Here is a 19,073-nt window from a genome sequence, read left to right as displayed (position 1 = left end):
TCCGTTTCTACGGAACTACGCATTCTTAAAACGACCCAACAAAGTTTTATGATGAGCAGTTGACATCCTTTACGTACATGCAGGGAAGCGAAAAATATTATCAAAGCTGCAAATTCCTGCATATCCATATCCCTCTGGTCCGCGCAAGATGACTGTCATCCGACCTGTAAGTGTTCTAATTCCAGAGACCTAAATCCTATTTTCCCAGAGCAAAAACATGGCCAATCCTAATTTCCGTTTTTACCCTTGAAGATCCCTCCTTAAACGTCAATATATTGCAGTAACATCTTGCCTCCTTGTGGCTATGCTCGCCTTTGGGAAAATGACAGAGAATATTTTGCAAAAAAACAGCTAGGCGATCAAATATGAAATAACCATATTTGTCAGAGTCTCACAGATCAAAGATTTGCCTCAGCCTTCACCTTGCACCAATAATTTGTCTGCTATTCCCACACATAATTCATGCAAATAGCATCCAATAATTATTCTACGTTGTTGGATGACTATATATTTGTTGGAAGATAATTATTCACGATTTTTATGTATTGTGCGAAGTCAACAGCCCAAATATTAACCATTCAACTGCTAAGATCTTAATGGTAATTCTCCCCTCTGTCTGCCGTGTATTTCTCGTCAGTCTAGATTTGAGGATTTGGTATTAGATCAACTTAATACCCAAATTGATGTTTCTCTTTATTCCCATTACTTGTCTGCTTGATATTGTATTGATATTGTAAGGAGAAATTCTGTCTTGGTCACAGATGGGAGTTAAAGGGTTAAAAAACACAACACCACAACAACAACACAGACTCTTTGATGGAATGTATCTACAGTTTAATGAATCTAACTCTATACATAATGCTACGAAAAAATATATCAATAGCCACACTCCTTGTACATACTCACTCATAGTTAGCTGTTCCTTTGTTTGTTTGTTGAACAAATAAATTACATAAAATTCATTCCTGGCTGCAATAAAACTAAAAAATTCCTTCATAAATGTCAACCATCTCAGATAAAAGTTATAGAGGTTGAAAATCAAAAGAAACCTGTCTACCAAGGTTGACAAAATAATACCATGTTTAAAGATTTCGTTATAGGAAAAAAACTTGTAAGATTCAAACATACATCCTTTTAAAACAACCTTGTCTCATAGTTTCAGATTTAACTTTAGACTGTAAACAAAATTTGAAGCTGTACATGAACTGTTAGAAGTATCCTATTTTTTTCATGTCTATCAGCATCAAAATTTCCTCATGATCTCTATATGATCACACATTTACATTTATCAATCATAAAATTACTTTGGAACCCCCTGGCACCTTTTTCATGATAATGCACATGCTTCATCCTGCAAACTATGGATTTCTTATGTGCCAATCAATTTGAAACTTTAACATCACATTTTGAGTTACAATGCCATAATGCCAGAGTGCTGCTGGAGAGAGAGGGGGGGGGAGGGGTTTTTGAAGCTTTAAGTTGATTGACGCATCATGTTAACATATTGTAAAATGAACATGGTCATTTCTAAATTACATAATAGGAAGGTCGTAGGTTTAGCTCTTATAGGGAGCACTCAGATCTTTTTTTCCTGAGTACGCCTGTGTCATTCACTGAATTATATCATCTTTTACTTATGTTCACATAGATTATGGTGACTAATCCACAGCTTTATAGTGAACGGAGGAAATGCAAAACAATTCTTAAATTGCTCCAAGACAAGGGGCTTGATGAAATGTTGATGAACTGTTGGTTAAGTCTCATAATCGTAGTCACCTATGCATGTACAAAAAAAGTTATGGTTGAAAAGACTTTAAGGCTTTGAAAGACTCAGTCTACAGGTTATTTAAGGTAATACCAAAATCATTGAACCTAAAACTAAAAATGCATGATCAGCAGAGAGACTTTCCAGATTCAGCACAGAGAACTCAATGGTCAACTTGGAGGACTGCAAATTTCTTGTCTTAGTTCAGCTGCACAAGTGAGTTTTGGGAAGTTAAAATATTATACTTCAGTGGGACGTCTTTCTTCTTCATCTTTTGTATAATAGGACTGCAACAAAAAAAGGAGAACAAATTTTATTGATGCATCTCATAGTAATGTTGAGAAAACTTCTGTTTGCTATAATTCAGTCATTTTTTATCCTTGGATCAATTAACATATTTTCCAACAAAAAAATTTGGGTTAAGTTGGTAAAATACTTGAAGTAAGGAAAGAACAAATTTATCTACAAAATTTACAGCTTGGATATAACACAATTGTATGAACATGTATGGTCAGCATCTCTGAAAAAAGGTAGAGAGCTTCTAAACCCACAATTTTTCTACAACCTAACAAGCTATGTGTTTCATAGTTGTTGAAGCTATGCTCTTACAAGAATTAGTGGGTGCCTTAAGGCACTATCTTAAGTTCATATTTTCTTGTAAAAGACAGTGCACCTGTTGTATAATTCTTTAGTTAATTTCCTGCAGTAGTGGTCAAGCAGGAATTTTCAATCATTTTCAATCATTACAAAAGAAGTCAAAGCATTGTTTGTGTGGTTGTTATTCTCACACCCCCATCCAATTAGCTGTAAACCCCTCAATTTATTTTTGAATATTATTTTGTTGATTTCATGATAAATTTAACTATCAAATCGCGATTGTGAAAAAGCAAATTAAGACTGAAGATAGCAACATGAAAGCCCATGAGACACTACAAGGCTTTTACATAATAGGCTACCTCTAGAGAATATCAAAATTGCAGTTTGAAGATAGAATTGTGGTGAATCAACAGCAGAGTTGAAATTGAGTGGAGCTAAAACATTATTTTAACTGTCTGTTGTGATTACACATGTCTTAACCCTTTAACTCCCAAGATCTGATTGTTAATTCTCCCCTGTAGCTGTTACACATTTCCTTGTAAATTAGTTATGAGAAATTGGTGCTAGATCAAGATAGCAGCTTCTACCTGATAAGTTTGAATATTCTCATTACCTGTTTGCTGAAGAATGTATGGATATTGTAGGGAGAAGTTTTATGTTAATCACTTCTGGGAGTTAAAGGGTTAAGCAATGTTATAAGAATATCTAATGTATAACTGGTATTTCAAAGAGATAACTATTGTTCACTAACCTTAGCAACAACATCGCCATTCATGTTGAGGCTGCGGTATCTCTTCATGGCTTTATCTTCACCTTGGAGAGAGACAGAGTCTGATCCTACAAAATGAATAACAAAAACTTCTTATTAAAAAATCAAAAAATTTTGACAAAGATATTTCTATTGATACATTGAAAGGAAAAAGACATGTCAATTAGTTCAAGTCAACAGATCACAAGCTGATGAATAATGATAGTAGATATATGAAAATCATATATGTGCACTGCGGTGAAGAAACGAATATAAGAGATCCTCGCAGCTATGAACACTACTGAACTAGTAGTTGAAATAAGACCTGAAAAAAAATTCAGGCCCATATGGAATTTGAACCCATGACCTCTGTGATACCAGTGCAGTGCTCTACCAACTGAGCTTTTGAGCCAACTGGGAGCTGGTCATTATGTTATATCCAAATAAACCATCCAAGTGATGAATAATGATTGTGGATATATGAAAATCATATACGTGCACTGCGGTGAAGAAACGAATATAAGAGATCCTCACAGCTATGAACACTACTGAACAAGTAGTTGAAATAAGACCTGAAAAAAATTCAGGCCCGTACGAGATTTGAACCCATGACTTCTGCGATACCAGTACAGCACTCTACCAACTGGGCTAACAAGCCAACTGGGAGCTGGCTATCACAAGCTATTATTGCCTAAGTGTAACCTCCCATAAATCATGTGCTCAAGGTATTCCTGAACATATCTCTTGGCTCATTCTTGGTGTAGAAGACACAGCACATGTCACAATAAAACACCAGCTCATAAACTTATTGTTCTCTCAATTGGTATTTTTGTCCTCTATTGTTTTAAGTCAACTGTGTCTTCAACACTGATTAAGAGCCCAACTTTTGAGCCATTTTTGTTTGACTGATAGATTCTTCTATTAATTTGCCTTCCAAATGCATGTGAATCAAAGGGGAAATTTGATATTAGATCGCGGGTAACTGAGGGATTTTTGCTAAGCAAATCCTTATTTGTTTCCATCAAAAAGTAATTTCTTGTAATGACTTTAAACTCACTTTTCTTGTGACTGAAACTTCTTCCTGTTTTACAGAACTGCACCACATTTCCAAGGATGAACATGACAGGCCATATTGCTAGGATGATCCACGTCACCCAACACTCCACCTGGACATCACCTGCCATGATGTGCTGTCGGGTGTAATTGAGAAGCACAAACTCTTCAGTGAAATAGTCCACACCACCTGTTATCAGTGCAGCACCAATGAGAGATGTTGCCACAATGAAGAATCCTTTCTGCCATCTTAATGTCAATAAACTGAAGATCAAACTTAAGCCAAGGAGAACCCCAAATGGTATCCACACAAGAGTCACATGGTAAAATGTTGAGATGACAAAAAATATGGCTACACCAATAAAAAATCCAAGACCTAATCCTGCCAGGAATAGACCACAGTATGAGCAGAACATTGTCAAAAGACCACAGAATACTCCAACAGCTGCACTGACAGCAACAATACCCCACATAGGCAGGTCAGCATGGTTTATAGAGATGACGTAAGTGACAAAGGTGGCATGTAGGAATCCCAAGAGGAAAAGGCTGCACTTGAAGAATCTGTAACCTGCCAATGAAGAAAATGCCAAATTACAAATAGTCCAAATGACCTTGAATAATATTTTATCATGTAAGTTCACTGTATTTTGTTTAACTGAAATGCTGGGTAGGGTAAACTCCCTCATTCTTACTCACCAATTTTCTTAGTGATTGTATAAAATACTATTTATATGACATTCTTTAACCTTTAACTCCCAAATCTGATTGTTTATTCTCCTCTTTAGCTGCTACACACTTCCTTGTAAGTTGGTCATGAAAATTTGATGTCAGATCAAAATTAAAACTTCTACCTGTTAAGTTTGAGTATTCTCATTACCTGTTTAGTGGATAATGTATGAATAACATAGGGAGAAGTTGCTAGTCAATCACTACAAAGAGTTAAAGGGTTAAGAGATCATGTTCTCAACACTAAGGCACACTGGCCTATACGGAAATTTATTTGGGGGAGCAATCTTACCAAGTCACATTTTTGTTGATAGTTCCTCTGTATAGCTTAGATTTGCGTAGTAAAATTTCTTGCATCATTTTTCCTCTGCATATTCCTCATTAAGTGGGAAATTACATTGGAAATATGCAATTGTTATCATCTCTATCCATCTCAAAATTCTTCTATCTCCAGACTTCCATGATGGTGAAAAATCATTCCATTAAATGCAAAACTTTTGTACAGTTATCTTTGTACTTAAAACCATTCATCAACTATAGATCATTATTCCTATCCTTACAATACTAACATAATATAAGGTTTGAAGATTATCTCACCAAATAAAATCAGATAAAATCCACAGAGGACAGCAATACAGCATGTGACAGTGTAAGGTATGTTGAGTTGGTTATTCAGGACAAACACATCAAAGTCATAGCATTTTCCCTTCTTTATCCCTGGAGTAGTATCAGTAGCATTGACTGGCAGATCTGTAGAGACCTGTGTTATCGGCATCACCGTGGTGCTAAGGTTGGTTTGTAAGCTACTGTTTCCTACACCTTGGCTTACTGTGCTGTTTATTCCTCTTACACCAGACACTGCTGCCATAAGAAACAGCAGCACTGCATATGTTGCAGGACTCATCTGTAAAATTGAGAATATGATGCAAACTTTAAGCATCTTTCTTGGTATCTTCTTATGACCTTTGAGTTAAATGATTATGAAAATGATGATAATAATACTAATAATAATGTTTACTTTATAATTAAGGATTCCTACTACACTCCAAATGCAAATATTGATTTCATAGTCAATTTAAAAATATTTACACATTCTGGAATGACATCTCTTTCCTTTCCAAACCAAATCTATGCATTACATACTGCAATTTAAATTTTCAGTTCTCAAGTTTCAATTCTATGATTCACTGCCTTTTCATTGTGTAAAAAATATATTAATTACACATAAAAACACCTTCCATAAATACTGTGATGAAAAGAAAAAATTTTGAGGTTGCTAAAGATAAAAATGTATCCTACATTTACTGAGAAAATCTGTTATTATTCCATGGAGGATTTTTTGCCAAGAATACAAAATACAGCTTTTCTGATGCAAATAGGGACTCCATAAAAACAAGACAACTCGAGAGATGGCAGGATTCATATTTAATTAACAACATTCTTCTTCTCAGACATGCCGTCTACTTCAAAACAGATTGCTATCTAAAAGGCTCTTTAATAATCATAAGTATAAGCTTGATAGGCCATGCATGTAAAAACATGGCCTCTCTATAATAAAGTACTACTCTTACTATCCTTTGCTTAATTAATTAAATTTTAGTTCTCCCAAAGCAATACATTTGTGTTCTTTATCATACCACTTGACTAGAAATGAATCTGACTGGCTCACTGGCCCACTAATTTTCACCTCAAAAATTAATTTAAAACTCAATAATGTTTAATGACACTGATATCCCTCTCATATCACTGAATCTGTTATTTCAGTCCTCGTCAAAACAATACAGAGCAGAGGAAAAAAATGTCTGAATATAGATAATTATCTGAAGACTTGTATTTAGTAATGTAGATTTATGTCTTAAAATAATAATCTTGTTCACCTTTTACCATCACCTTCAGAATGTGTGATATTTTTAAAAAATATGGCTTTCCTGTTGTGTTCAAGAATAACTTCTACAGATCATTCAACAATCATATAGGCTACCAAACTTAAAATTCCATTTGAAGATAACTTTCTATAATTTAATGCAATGAAAACTTATGAAACCTTCAACTTTACTAACAGGTACTTATTTTTTATAAATGTCATTTAGTTTATTCAAAAAAAAATTTAATATGCTTGCATATCAAGCATAATAAGTATGCATGTAATTATAAGCTTCTGTATCTGTTTGATCTTACATTTCAAATCATTTTCATTAAATCATCATGCCTAGGCGAGTCTCAACTACCTTACTCAATTTTCATCAGCATTCTCAGGTGTTTAAATATTGCCTGCATTACTAGGGACATGCTATGCTACAGTATGACAGGCACAAGGAATAGAATCCAAAATAGCAAATTGTTCTCTACATCAGGATAGAAAGTTCAAATAACCTGTTTTTATCAGACAAGGAGTGGAAAGGATATTTCTTAACTTTAAAAACTTAAGTATATGCTTAAGAACTTAAGTATATGCTTCCAATTAATTTTAATCTTAGCAGACAAAATAAAGCTGCAAAATATAAGTAACAATTTATTTCGCGGGAACGTCATCTAGGGCCACTAAATAAAAGGTTTGCTGAATAATTGTATTTAACAAATAATTTTAGACAATGGTGAGAAAGCTTCTGACCAAAAGAAGTTGCTCAGTTTTTAAAATTTTATTTCCACGTTATTCAAGAAAATTCTAGCATGATAGATTTTAAGTACAAACATATGTATTATGAAACATAAAAAAAAAAAACAGTAACATCAGAAAATATGCCGCCCAAATATTGGAGATGAAAAAAAAATAACGAGTCACAATAATAAGGCGATTAATTCCGAACGCAAACGAAGAAAATTCTACGACTGAAGTATCAATCAGCGGAAATCGCAAGAAATAACTTTCCTCTAAACAAACAACTAAAATGGTTTTCCGCAAAAAAACAAGCTGGATTTTCTTGGCTTCTTGCCGAACGAGAAATGTTTCAGCGAGACCGCCATGGAAAATAAACCACCAAACTCCTAGGTGCAAACGTTTGATCGATTCAATTAAAAGAAACTCAGCGTGGCGACAATAAACGGAGAAGCATGTTTCATGCCATTGTCAGCCAATATCACAACCACTAAAAGGGCAACAAATGCACTTTACAACATAAACAACCTCTCTGCGATTCAGCGATCGGTCTCACTTAGTATTAAACGCGACGGGTCGCCATGAATATCCCTCAGATTTGAGAAAAGTAATGTAATTACAACTCAGGCAACATTTCGGCTGTCCCTGAACAACGTAAGCGCGGAATATCTAATCATATTCAGAGTTTGAACGATTCAGTGTAAACTATCTCCACGCGCCGACAGGAAGCACGTAATATATTCATCGGTATGGGTTTCCACACATTAAGAGAAGTTTAAGTTCTTATCTTCGTTAATAGCATTTTCTCTATCATTAAAATGAACAGAATTGAAGGAAACCATTTCAATAATTATTCATATCACGTTGTCTACGAATCCGCACAAAGAAACCTCAAGCCGATGGAAGAAGGTTCGTACCACCCTGACGTTAGAACTGAACTTGGCGACATTAGCTTATAGACGAAACGCTATTAATCCACTCACTAGCACGAGCTTGCAACAAATTCTTCACACATTTCCAGCAGACAAGAGGACTGTCATTGCATTACTTGTACCATTGAAATTTGAACGCTAGCTTGCAAAATAACACGTCGCGGGCGCTTGGAGATGAAAGAAATTAAGCAATGCGAATGTTATCAGTCCACCACAAACGATCCTAGAATCGATATATACAACTTCTTACCTTCGAAGGGACATGAAACGTATAGCAGGAAACTCTTCGTGATTTACAAACAGCGCTGTACGAAATTTAACGAGTCGACGATGCCACGGATTTCACCCACACCGAACAACAATCGTTTACTCTTTTAAACTGCGAGCAATTTTTGTCAGTACTCAGATGATCTTTTGACTTGTCTGAGGGCAGGAGAAACTTTTGTTTGATCAGCACTTGTTGCACCAGCTCATTACGAAAGCAGAAATTCCTGTTCATCAAAAGAAATACATGTATTCAAAATCTAGACTAAATGAAAATTTAAACTCAAAATCCGTATTGGTAGTTTCTGAAGTTTCAAAGGAATAATTTACACGATGTAACGGAATAATCTCGTATTGATCAAGCTTAAAAATTCTCCGCACCCTGGCAAGCTTTTCACACTCCCTTTGAAAAGAGGACAAATTTTAATTCTTCCGCAATCATGAACATCTCTAATCCGACCAACGGTCAAGTATAACAGCTAAACTTGGAGTTTTATCGATGAAATCGCCCTTTTTACACTAATATAGAATTTGAAATTAACGTTGTGAAGCGATCTGCATCATAGGCAGTAACTTTTTAATTGTTCGACTTTCATTATTTGGGTTGCAGCCTTAAATTTCCATATCAAAGGCTTTAATGTATTATGCCATTAGCCGCACAATAAGGCAACGGGCGTTAAATAACGGATTGAAGTTCAAAGTCCCGAAGCGAGATCTCATTTGTCCGTCTTTTTTTTTTCTTTAACACAAAACAACCAAAACAAAACAATACAATTCAAAGAACAACTGCATATTTTTCATAAGCCGCTGGTCACTGTTGTCATTTTGTTCAAATATTTAATAGATGTTCATGTAAGAAAGATAACCCACTGCCAAATGAAAGACAAAATGTGAAGTATTTTTGGCATATGGAATGATCTCTGCTGTCAAAATCACAGCTGCACATTAATTGGTATTAGCATTATAAACTTATACTAGGAAGATGACAGTCTCACATCCTTCCAGAGTAAATACCAATCCTGCTAAAGCAAACCACCTAAGTGACAACTGACGAAATGTTATTATATTTATTACAGAGTGCGTGTTTTGCTAGCATAGAGACACACAATTTCCCTTCACAGGTATCGCAGGAGCTTTGCAAACAGTCAAACAATACTGCTCTGTTTTCCCTCAGTAGTAAAATCCGCTTCACTGTTTTCTTTCAAAGATTATCATTATTCAAGACACAACAGAACAAATGAACACTGATCTAATTAAAAACCACAGTTTAACACCACCCAATAGCATTTTCTTTCACTGATCCTGATAGTCATGACAACAATGTCCTGATGTTTTGCCCCTAATTATTCAGCAATTTCCTTCTCAATTTCTTTACTTAAGGAAAGTTCTAGAAGAAAAAAATTTTGTTCTCCTGCAAATATTGGTTGTACTTAAAAGCCCTTTCAATGTCAATATGAATTTGGTCTCCCTTTTTCTCTCTAATTCTTGAATAACTAAAAATAGAATATTATTAAATAGATATACAAACTTCTCAGCAGGACCTCTCAGTACTTATAGGAGCAGGGAGATTAAGTCAGATTGCTTTTAAACAAAGTTGACATTAAGAAAAATTACCCTGAGGTTATCAACTGGATTTGGATTTAACCTTTAACTCATAATATCTCATTAGTAGTTCTCTTTATTGTTTGCCATACAATTTTCATGATGTAAGTTCTAAGAATTTGGTATAAATTTGAATCAACAGATGATCCTCAAATTTATATTTTTCTTTATTGTCATCCGTTGTCAGCTTGATTTTAGAGAGAAATTGTCTCAGTCACTTATGGTTAACAAACAGATTAAAAACATCAAATAATTACTGACTCAGTAATTATTTGATGTTTTTGGGAGACATCAGTGGTCACTCAAAAAAGAAGATAAAGATAATTCTTCTTGTAGAATTGTTCCATAGTAACTGAATAAAAATTCACATTTTTTCAGTGGTAATTAAAAATATAACCCTTTAATTGTGAGGTTCAAGAAACTGGAATAATGTTAACTAATGTTAATGTTAAATCCCAAATAACAGCTCTCCATTTGGACACACAATAGCATGTCACATGATTAAAAATAAGAAATGAAATCAGATCCATCTTAATATAAATAATAATTAACTCAGAATTAATCCAGGGCAAATATTCATGAGGCCTAGGGTAGATGATGGGTAATTTGTGTTCAATTTTGTTTTTTAATGAATAATTTTAGATGTATGTGTTGTGGTTCAATTTCATCCTTGGTTCAAATTTTATTTTCCTTTGTTTCAAACTCATTATCATATATTACAATACCCAAAAACAAAAGAAAAGAAATTTTGAACCAAGGATAAAATTGAAGCAAAACATGTTCAATAAGCTATATAGTGCCTTAAAATATTAAAATGAATATTTGATTAAACAAAGTTATATTGATCACATTGGTGCTTCCTTAGGTATTAAGAACACCTATAAATAAGTCAGAAGAGTTGTTTTTAGCTGGTAGCACAAAAGCTGACATTAAGATTCTCAAAGTTTTGAGCTCAATCAACTTGCCAAAAAGATAAGATTTACACATACATAATTTGAACACAATTAAATACAACTCAGGAATTCCCTACCTTATCTATTATTCTATGAGACTTGCATATTAATTCATGAATGAAAAACATTTGGCCTATCAAAAGTGGAGAGGCTTATTATAAAAAGTACAAGGGTAGAAAATGGGACAAAGTGATTAAGTTTTAAAAAATTGAAATTGCAAAAATAACATTTAAGTTTCACATAACTTTTGAAACATTTTCAAAACATCAAAGCCATTTTCCCATGGAACAACTTCTGCTTTAGCTTCTGACTGGTTTTCACCTTGCAAACATTTTAAAAGTTTATATCCTTTTCTTGCTAGAATGTAATCTCCTTTCTTCAATGCCAGACAGGGACAGAGATCTCCGTGCCCATCTCCAATATAAACAATATGCTCATAACTTAGATTTTGCTCAGCCAGGTGCTTGTTAACAACCTTCCGTTTGCAGAGATTCTGTGGACATTGGTTACAGTCATGTTCATGATGATGCTTGACATTTAAACGTCCATTGCTGCACCACACTGCTGGATTTGTATAAGTGCCACAGAAAGCATTTTGCAGAGAGTCACGCTCCAGTAAGTGATCAATAAAGTAACTGTTTGAGTCAGATATAATTATTGTTGGTATTTTTTGGCTCTGCAGAAAGTGACAAACATCCTTCATTCCTTCTGTGAATTGTAGAGATTCAAAACACCTCACATAGTCATCCTTGCTTATATTTCCTTCATGGAGAATTCCAAAGACCTTGTCCATGATATTAGTCCAACACCAACCATTCTGTTGATGTTCTCGGATAATCTGCATGGTTGAAGGAAGCATTTTTGTTATCCATGTGTCTGTGTTGCCATCCACAAGGGTATGATCAAAGTCAAAAATGGCCAAAAGTTTACACTGTTCACCAACCTACAAGAGGAGGAAGTTTTATTAAAAAAATCACAGACAAAAAAATAACACTTTGACACAGTATCTGGTAACCTCATTCCAATAATAGTTCATTCTGAGTCAGTTTACTCCAGAAAAAGAAGTCAAAGCATCAAGAAAGTTCTTGCACAAGGTCAAATTGTTGGGTAAAATATAAGCAATATGAGAAGAATGCGAGATCCAGGTACAACAATATGCTAAACTCTCAAATGGTTTTTCTTTACATTTCCATGCACAGGGTTTTCACCATCAATTTCATAATTTAAAAGACATAAATCTTTTGCAAAATGAAGTGATTTCAATAAGGGGTATATTGACTCAGAGGGCGATTAAGGGTTTGTAACAGAAACATGATTAAGACCAAAAATAATATCTGATGCACGAGATGAGGTAAAGTGATGTGTGAAGTGACATGTGAAGTGATGTGTGAAGTGGAGTGTGAAGTGATGTTTGAAGTGACATGTGAGGTGATGTATGAAATACTGTTGAAAGTAAACATTTTACATAACTTCCTCTAAAAAATTGTATAGGAAATGGATCATGATTCCTCTATGCTACCCCAGACAAATTTGTGGATTAAACTGACCATGGTGCACAAAAATTGACTTTTACTTAACAGGCTAGGGTATGTATTGGCAGTTAACCTTTGAGGCAAAACCACTTCAGTAAAAAAAAAGGTTCATTCATGCAATTTTTGTTGCAGGTGCTAACAGATGAGGCTTCAGGCTAGACAACTCCACTATATATCAATATGTGATAGTGTAGTTTGATCGTCCGGGTGAGTGTAGTCCTGAGAAGGACTGTTGTCGGTAGTGGTGACTGATGTTTCGACAACCTGAGCAGAAGTCATCATCAGAGTCAAGTGAAAGGTTGTTGACAGTCGAATGTACTTAGTCCGGTTTGTGTACACTGATTGGTCAGTTGTGCCGTGATATTATTGGCTGTAAGACTCAAGTGGCGAAGGTCAGTCGTGATTGGTCGGTTTGGATCCGTTAGTGAAGTTAGGGTGTTCTGTTCGGTTCGTTTGTAATGTTAATGTCGTGGATGAGTCATTTGTATGGTGCCGGTAGTGGCTGACACCTGTTGAGGGGAGTCTGTTCCAAGTTAGTAAACCAGCTTTCCAGGGTCAGTCGTTGAAAGTAGTTGGTGCTGTAGGTTAGGCATTGCACAGAGTCCCAGTCAACGGTGTGGTTCGTAAGTCAGTGATGTTCAGCAATGTGATTGTTGACATCCCCTTTCCTCGTCACTCGTTTGTGTTCAGTCAGTCTAGTTGCAAGGTTTCTGCCAGTCTCACCGATGTAGGAGGCGTGGCAGTCGGAGCAACCGACAACAGTCCTTCTCAGGACTACACTCACCCGGACAATCAAACTACACTATCAAGTTACCACCAGGTTCAAACCATTTACTGTATATCAATTTGTGTTTATCAGGAAAATCAGTTGAGTAATAACTAAGTTAGAAGCCATGACTGTTTCAATTTAAATTAATGACTGAGCCAATTTTACTTAAAACCCTTCCTCAGAACACTGAATTCAACTGTAAAACTTTATAATTTATGAATCATCTTGTTGTTCATTAATTTTGGTATTTTTCAGTCACTGATTAGATATGAGTCAGCAACTTCCAGTAATTATGGGTGTTTGGAATTGCTCTTTTATTATTTTTTTTGCTGCAATTTAAAGATGTATAGACAAAACCAGGGCACACCTCTTTCCTCCCCACCTACAGCAGACCCAAGGTTCAAAATTGTTATTTACTGTAATCAATAAGTAAATAGAGGATATAACATAGCTGCACAGAGCTACGAGATTTCTCTTCGAGTGTTGAAAAATATTTCACAAGTAAGCGAAGCGCATGAGTAAAGTTCTTCTCAACATGAGAGGAGGAATTTCGCATCTCCCAGCGGCCATGTAATATACTATTTATTGTGTAACACCAATGAAATATAAAACAATTATATAAATGATATACAATGATAAGCGCGATTTTTTAATGTAACCAAAGCAAAAGTGATCTTTTCACTTGTGAAGTTAACAAGCACTTCACGTGTGAAGATATCATGCTTTTCGCACGAAAGTTCACTTGGTATTTCATTATTGTTTTTATTACTATATAATAAATATGTAACTCCTAGAGAGTGCTACATTTTCCCACAATGGAAAAGTTTTCATGGAGAGGAGTTTTTTTAAAACAGTTTCTATTCATGCTTGCTATTTATGATTACCCTAAAACTTCAATTATAAGAAACACCACTTACATAACATACTTTTGACTGATGAACACATTGCATTGCATTGTGCTAGCGCTGAAAACCTCTCGATCAAAAGTTATATTTCAAAATATTGCGGGACCTTCAACCCTTGTGAAAAGAGTAAAAGTACTTGGGATAAATCAATGTGATATATAGTTTTATGAACAAACAAACCTTCTTAGACATCGAAGAAAGAGCTCTCCTCAACATAAATAAGTGCCCTCTCCAACAGTTTTGTGTCACTTTCATCCCCAGTGCCTTCTATAAGGCCCCAGAGCTTGAGGAGACTGGTGCGAGATTACTAAATAACAATCGATTGGTTATTTGTGATATATTTTTGCATAATTCGGGTCAGGTGTATGTATATAGAGTTAAGAGAATGATAATCCCTCGTTGGAGTGTATCACGTACTAAAATATAACAGTAAATGCTCGATGAAAATGCAAACGAGAGGCGTGAATCAGTTCCCACTCCAGAGATTTACGTCCAAAAAAGATCTAAAGTGATACGCCTACCTGCGTTTTCCGCGTCCAGCTCAACTTCAAAAGAACAGAGAGTTTATAACAAAATCATGTGTACAGGCATTTTATTATGATCGAGAATGTCAGATTTCCGATCCATCGTTTCATTTTCTTTCACAAGGTGCAAAAGGATCTGTCTGCCACCAAAAGAGAATCGATTTTCTTCTCTTGGAGGGTGGGGGGCCGGACACAGGCCATTGATTGATTGATCGATCGACAGATGTCTACTATTTTTTATTCATTGAGTTAATGATCTGACTTCTTAATTTGTTTATTTCGTTCTCATAGCGATTTCACTCTTTTTATTATGCCTCGATCAAATCTCATTCTCTTATGCTTTTTGGCATTCTCCAAAGCTTTGTCCACTTTCCAATCTTTATCTATCACATTCTTTCCGGTTTGAATATTCAGACTAATCCCATGCAGTCCACATTTGACGACGTTGTCTGACAAGAGGGGACGTCAAAATGATTTCAAGTGGAAAACAACTGAAATGTGCTGTTTTTGTTTTTTTTGCTTCTTTTATTCTGCTTTTTTTATACTTCGCATATTTGTCTTTTCATCTTTCAATGTTTGTTTTCGTCACTTACTGTGAGTTGTTGATCTGACACGCTTGAGTCCGATCCCCGTGACACAAGGTTTTTTTTATTTCATGGCCCCCTAATCACAGTTGGTGAGTTTTCTGAATGGACTGATCTCATAAATTGTTTTTGGAATCAGTTCGTAAAAAAAGTAGAAAACATGCATGAATTTTACAATTACCTCCCACTGTGAAATAGCAGTTTTGATGTAGTAGTGGGCTTGGATTTTTCGATTCAGGCGAAGCTATTCTTTTCTGGATACGTATGTAATAGAGTGGGGGTGGCCGATCAAAACCAAGAGAAAAAATATATAATAACGCGGTCTCAGAAAAAGAGTTATCAAACAAAAATTAGCAAAAGTAACTAGGACTTTTGAGAAGTGATTTGAGTTACAGTTACGTAACAGTGTTTCTACTTCTTGAGAATATAATTTTATGTAAACAGTTCGAGAAAGACGGTTGAGTAAAAGCCCTGTATTACAATAGAGAAAGACGCACGTTTCTTTCATCTCCACTTGACATCCAATTTAGAGATCATTGTCATTATCAATAATAAAAATGCCTCTAGCAGCGTAAAGGCAAACATAAAACAAACCTAGTGGCAAATTTCTGCATAAAGGCGTATTCTCCAATTAAGCGCCGCAACATTTCAGTAAGTGACTGATGAAAGAAGAACTTCTGCCACCTGAACTCGTTTGGGCAAGCTTGGAAAAACTCTGAAAGGTGCACGCCTTAATGGATTATTTCAGGCACCCTGTCACTGGGCAGTTCATCTTTGCACTGATCTTCGTTATTCATACCTCGAGCAGTCAGTGTACTAACGGAATATGTGAAAAGGTGTCTTTTTCCCTGGCCACCGACTTAAGATACAACTCGTCTCTTGATGGTTATGTCTTTGAAAGATTGAGCATCGAGAGCTGGCAGCAATGTTTACACATTTGCGCGGCGAATTGTCAGTGTCTCTCGTTTAACTTCAAGTGGGTGAACACAACACAAAATTGTGAGCTGAACGATGCTAACAGTAAACTGGCAGCAGAAGCACCTAATGAAAAGGAAGGGATCAATTATTACGAGCCAGTGAGAAATTATTACGACAAAAATGTGAGGAAATTTCTTTGTTCTAATAACATCAACATAACATCGTCATGCTTTTTTACACTAAGTCATAAAAGGATTTACTAAAAAAAAGAAATAGCGTTACCACGTAGGAATGAGAATGTTTTTTTTCTCATAATTGCCCTAGGCTAGTCTCATCTTTGAAGTATCGCCGACGGTTACGACTGTGTTTTTACTCAAGCACTTTTATATCAAATATCAGAAAAGAGGGAAAGCAATGTTATTTTAAAGAATGGCTTTTCTCGAAAACCGCGGCCGAACTTAGGTTATCTAAGTTAGCTGATTTGCTAATCAATTTTTGATGGTTATTTTAAAAGCCTCCCATGAGAGGAAAGTGAAAACATCATGAATTATTGAGTAACAGTAATACAAACTAGAGACCGAGAGAATGAGGCGTTGCTAGCAACGGACGAATATAATTAGGAAAATGTCACGAGCGTGCCTAATCCATGGAAAACGGGGTCTTAAAAGAAACAGCAATGGTGCTTTCAACATCGTAGAAGAATGTTGCAAGATCACAATTTTGCACTTTTCAAAGTAACTATTTGCCCTAAGATCGCAACTTTACACTGGAGACGAACTAAGTGTTATGTGGAAAAACCGAGTCTACTCCTTTTATCCTTACAGCGAGTTTTATGTCTTTAGCTATCTATAGGCAACTATATCGAATTTCAGCTACCTTTCTAGTTCGAGCCGGTAAAATGAAACACGTAATTCAACGTCAATTTATTTTGTAGGGAGTTCCCCAACAAGCTTGCTCTGATCCAACTTGCCAAAGTCATTGCTGTGACTTCGCCCCCTGCCAAAATGGAGGCACGTGTCGTAACATATGTCACGTGAACAAAAGAAGATTTGAGTGCGATTGTCCCCGAGTCTTCACAGGACACAGATGTCAATACCCTCTACCTCCACGATCATGCCAAGAAATCATGATTCTTAACAAAACATCTTCAAATGGAATTTTCAACATCGTGGACCAATTCAACAACTCCCTCCCAGTTTATTGCGACTTTCATTCAGAGCCAGGTTTTGCATGGACTCTGATCCAGTCCCACTCTTTGCAAAACAAGGACCTCTTCAATGGAAAAGCATTCTATCTGCACAACGTTCCAACCAACGAAGACACGCCTGAATGGAACAGTTACCGCCTTTCAAAGTCCCGTATGCAGTCCATCCGGGATGTTTCCTCTCACTGGCGTGCCACATGTAATTTCTTGACCGATAAAATCAACTTTCGTGATTACATTCGCGCGTCATTCGCTGAAAACGACTTTTTCGCTGTGCCTGATATAAATGCTCGTTGTGCGTTGTACGAGTTTGTTAACATCCGTGGAAACATGTGCAGAAATTGTACGGCTTACTCTCCTTACGGTCCAAGTTTTGGTTACCATATCGACAGTTGGTGGCAGCCAGCAGAGTGTGATTTTGACGGGAGGCCAGGGGGAATAGAGGATGAAGACAACTTTGGTGAATATGGTCATGTTAACTCAGCTTTCCGTTGCTCGTCCTCGCTTACCTCTACAACGGAATTCTGGATCGGCGGCTCTAAATAATCGACACTGATCCGAACGAGTTTGATTTTTGCTCCCAAGAAGGAGGTCAACAGCAAATTCTGCACTAGAAATAGGATAACGCAAGGACTTGAGTGCCCCACCCACCCCTCTCCCATCACTTTTGCCAATACTGAAAATGGGAGATATTATAAAAACATCCAGAGCCATCAAGTAACAAAAGTAGAAGAAAACAGAAGAAACAGATTAGTCGTTCATTTTTATTTGATTTAAATGGGCGAAAATTGCAGCATGTTAGCAGTGACAATATTAGTATCATTTAGAACTCAAGGATCGACCAAAATAACCTAGTATAACGGTGGAAATTTGCACTGAATTTATGGCTACATAGTAAGTATGTAAATTAGGTAATTAATTACAGGTTAACGCACTCAGCGAGTGAATTATGGGGATTTACCTGCACGAGTTCATTAACAACTAACGAGAAATTTCAATACAAGCTTTGCCGAGTGCTGTACTGAAAATTTCGAGTTCATTGTGTGTGAACGAGAACAGATAAATCCCCAAAATTCACAAGCAATGAGTGCGTTAACATTTTTATTACTTAAATTGTAACTGCACAAAGAAACACTGGATTGAAACCACAATACAACACGCAAAAACACCTTCAAAACAGATATTCCCTAAGCAGTTGCTTTCTTGGTATTTATAAATGGTGTAATGACAGTGGGGTGGTGAATTTACACCACGGCTATTTCATCACGATAACGACCTCAAGGAGGTTCTTTCGTCACAACCCAGTATCACGTGGTACAAAGCAACCAATCAGAAAATCGGAATTCTTTCAGTGTATGATAGTTGAATTATAGGTAAATTAATTTCAACTCGGGTTGATGA

The 19,073-nt window shown here is 36.0% G+C and overlaps 3 protein-coding genes and 1 long non-coding RNA gene across 5 annotated transcripts; 2 read left to right on the top strand and 2 right to left on the bottom strand.

Annotated features, from left to right (window-relative positions):
- The first annotated feature begins 3 nt into the window (after positions 1 to 3).
- LOC149040123 (uncharacterized) lies at positions 4 to 5,945 on the top strand. The gene is made up of 2 exons (XR_016179635.1): positions 4 to 166; positions 4,203 to 5,945. It is a non-coding gene; the product is annotated as an uncharacterized LOC149040123 (long non-coding RNA).
- On the bottom strand, positions 813 to 9,099 carry LOC113676501 (transmembrane protein 198). The gene is made up of 5 exons (XM_027193165.2): positions 8,668 to 9,099; positions 5,487 to 5,793; positions 4,168 to 4,731; positions 3,114 to 3,199; positions 813 to 2,052 (listed from the first exon to the last, which is right to left on the bottom strand). Exons 2-5 carry the CDS (start codon positions 5,791 to 5,793, stop codon positions 2,005 to 2,007), a joined length of 1,005 nt encoding a protein of 334 aa, XP_027048966.2. The 5' UTR covers positions 8,668 to 9,099; the 3' UTR covers positions 813 to 2,004.
- A 1,242-nt stretch (positions 9,100 to 10,341) lies between these two features.
- Positions 10,342 to 14,746, bottom strand: LOC113676502 (pyridoxal phosphate phosphatase PHOSPHO2-like). 2 transcript variants are annotated; one of them, XM_089181908.1, is made up of 2 exons: positions 14,623 to 14,746; positions 10,342 to 12,179 (listed from the first exon to the last, which is right to left on the bottom strand). In XM_089181908.1, the coding sequence occupies exons 1-2, from the start codon at positions 14,695 to 14,697 to the stop codon at positions 11,466 to 11,468; spliced, it is 789 nt and encodes a 262-aa protein (XP_089038034.1). In that variant the 5' UTR covers positions 14,698 to 14,746; the 3' UTR covers positions 10,342 to 11,465. The 2 variants fall into 2 exon arrangements, with proteins under 2 accessions (XP_089038034.1, XP_027048967.2); XM_027193166.2 differs by having other exon boundaries at positions 14,455 to 14,675.
- Positions 14,747 to 16,191: 1,445 nt separating this feature from the next.
- Positions 16,192 to 18,815, top strand: LOC113676557 (uncharacterized). The gene is made up of 2 exons (XM_027193224.2): positions 16,192 to 16,650; positions 17,403 to 18,815. Exons 1-2 carry the CDS (start codon positions 16,285 to 16,287, stop codon positions 18,216 to 18,218), a joined length of 1,182 nt encoding a protein of 393 aa, XP_027049025.2. The 5' UTR covers positions 16,192 to 16,284; the 3' UTR covers positions 18,219 to 18,815.
- Positions 18,816 to 19,073: the final 258 nt, after the last annotated feature.

The sequence above is a fragment of the Pocillopora damicornis genome, chromosome 9 (assembly GCF_964200805.1).
Source record: "Pocillopora damicornis chromosome 9, jaPocDami1.2, whole genome shotgun sequence".
Classification (NCBI taxonomy): domain Eukaryota; kingdom Metazoa; phylum Cnidaria; class Anthozoa; order Scleractinia; family Pocilloporidae; genus Pocillopora; species Pocillopora damicornis.
This window is presented reverse-complemented; position numbering and strand designations above follow the sequence as displayed.

Excerpts from the sequence above, each read along its gene's own strand:
- LOC113676557 (XM_027193224.2), top strand. The coding sequence starts at position 16,285 with ATGGATTATTTCAGGCACCCTGTCACTGGGCAGTTCATCTTTGCACTG. Across the intron at positions 16,651-17,402 it reads GAAATTATTACGACAAAAAT|GGAGTTCCCCAACAAGCTTG; the intron begins GTGAGGAAATTT and ends TTTATTTTGTAG.
- LOC113676502 (XM_089181908.1), bottom strand. The coding sequence starts at position 14,697 with ATGAAAGTGACACAAAACTGTTGGAGAGGGCACTTATTTATGTTGAGG. Across the intron at positions 12,180-14,622 it reads TTTCTTCGATGTCTAAGAAG|GTTGGTGAACAGTGTAAACT; the intron begins GTTTGTTTGTTC and ends CTCCTCTTGTAG.
- LOC113676501 (XM_027193165.2), bottom strand. The coding sequence starts at position 5,793 with ATGAGTCCTGCAACATATGCAGTGCTGCTGTTTCTTATGGCAGCAGTG. Across the intron at positions 4,732-5,486 it reads ATTTTATCTGATTTTATTTG|GTTACAGATTCTTCAAGTGC; the intron begins GTGAGATAATCT and ends CTTCATTGGCAG. Across the intron at positions 2,053-3,113 it reads ATGGCGATGTTGTTGCTAAG|TCCTATTATACAAAAGATGA; the intron begins GTTAGTGAACAA and ends TTTTTGTTGCAG.